Source organism: Aspergillus caelatus (genome assembly GCF_009193585.1).
Source record: "Aspergillus caelatus strain CBS 763.97 unplaced genomic scaffold BDV27scaffold_587, whole genome shotgun sequence".
In the NCBI taxonomy this organism is placed as follows: domain Eukaryota; kingdom Fungi; phylum Ascomycota; class Eurotiomycetes; order Eurotiales; family Aspergillaceae; genus Aspergillus; species Aspergillus caelatus.
Window position 1 is genome coordinate 1 of NW_022475850.1, and position 1860 is coordinate 1860.

Sequence of the window (1860 nt, forward strand, 5' to 3'; positions counted from 1 at the left end):
TTTTTTCCCTTCTACCGCAACGCAACTCCCGATCCAGCCCACTCAATTCACCCTTGTTGATCGGCTAATACTTCCGGAGAATCAAATGTTGATAATTTGATATACCCCCATAGTGTCGAATATGCATTAATCATTATCTGTTGAAATGCGATTTTGTTTATTGTTAAATAGATTCTCAATTGGACGGTTGTCAACCCCGAGAAAGGATATATATCGGCCCGAGGATTTTCAAAACCACGGCAATTGAATGAACATCGTATGATTATCGCATCCCACGCCCTTTAATATCGCAGCATGAGCGCGTCCCGAGTAGGCCGGGCCGCGCTGAAGGCCAAAGTGCCTGTTACCGGTCCTAAAAGGACTGGCAGTAAGATTCCGGTCGATGGTCCTGGGTCAGTATATGATGCTCCCTTCGATTGCTGTGAGCCGTGCAGCATACTTCTGGGAACAATCGCCCTTCCCTTGGTAGAGGTATAAGAAAGCTGGTTTATCTAACCGTCTCAACAGCAAGAAACCGCCAGCAGCATCGCCGCTGCCGAAGCGGGCTAACCCACATCTCCTGAATCTCCAAGAGACACAGCCACGCATGTCTCCTAAAGTAATGACCTTTCTAGGGGTCAGTGTCCTCGGCATGAGCACATACTGTGGGTATCTATACGCCTCCTACAGGCGGGAAGTGACTCATGCACAGTCTATGGACGTGCCTAAGGATGTATCGGATCGATACAACCAGACAGCTAGGACCTTTGACGCAGATGTCGAGATGTCTGAGAAGCTAATGCGAATGGGGAAGAAGCGGCGAGATCTTGTCCAGAAGGCCCGTGGAAATGTGCTCGAGGTGAGCTGTGGCACGGGTCGAAATCTGGAATATTACGAACTTGGACAGCAGAGAAAGCCCAATGAGAGGGGCCAAGTAGAACTTCGGGGATGCCGCTCTGCTACGTTCGTCGATCTCAGTCCGCAGATGGTGGAGATCGCGCGAGGGAAGTTCCAGAAGCTGCATCCCGATTTCAAGGATGTCAACTTCCGGGCACAGGACGTGAAGGACGTTGCTCCTCCGACGACTGGGGATAAGCGGGCTTATTTCGATACGATCGTACAGACCATGGGATTGTGTTCGATGCCAGACCCCGTTGGCGCTCTTCGTCACCTAGGGTCTATTACTGAGCCGGAAAAGGGACAGATTTTGCTTCTAGAGCACGGCCGGTCGCACTATGACTGGCTGAATCGCATCCTTGACAATCTTGCTCCCGCCCATGCGGACCGCCATGGATGTTGGTGGAACCGGGATATTGGAGCGATTGTTCGGGAGAGTGGTCTGGAGGTTGTCGAGGAGAAACGGTGGCACTTTGGAACTACATGGAAATACGTGCTGAAACCAGCACGTGGTAATTAGAGGTCAGGTGTAGGTAATCTTGTATATTAATCATCCTGTATTATACACGGCATGAGTGTAAACCCAGCAAACATTTTAGAGAACCCTAGAGATGTTCCTACACTTCGGGTTTCGATGTACATACGCGATGAGCTATAGATGTTGGTTCAAGACACACTATAGTATGCACAGTATATATAGATTTCCGTTAAAGTTGATCCCATTCCAAGTAAATAAGCTTGGTTCAATATAAGGGTCCAACCCGGTCGTGACCAGCCACGTGAGTTAAAATCAACTTCCTTGTCAAGTCATCTGATAGGAATATATATTTTTTTTTTTAAATATTGGAACTGTGACCATAAGATTGTGGCAAGATGACGAAAGAGACCAGAATGGCCTCATGCAATAATGGCACTGAATCGATGCCCTTACAGCGAATGCAGGTAGTTAGTAGTCCAGTAGATGCAAATACGACGTAAAAATCA

At 48.2% G+C, this 1860-nt stretch overlaps 1 protein-coding gene across 1 annotated transcript; it reads left to right on the top strand.

Annotated features, from left to right (window-relative positions):
* Positions 1–14: 14 nt before the first annotated feature.
* On the top strand, positions 15–1583 carry BDV27DRAFT_139934 (class I SAM-dependent methyltransferase). Its single transcript, XM_032069549.1, has 2 exons — positions 15–392; positions 508–1583. The coding sequence occupies exons 1-2, from the start codon at positions 295–297 to the stop codon at positions 1394–1396; spliced, it is 987 nt and encodes a 328-aa protein (XP_031920191.1). The 5' UTR covers positions 15–294; the 3' UTR covers positions 1397–1583.
* Positions 1584–1860: the final 277 nt, after the last annotated feature.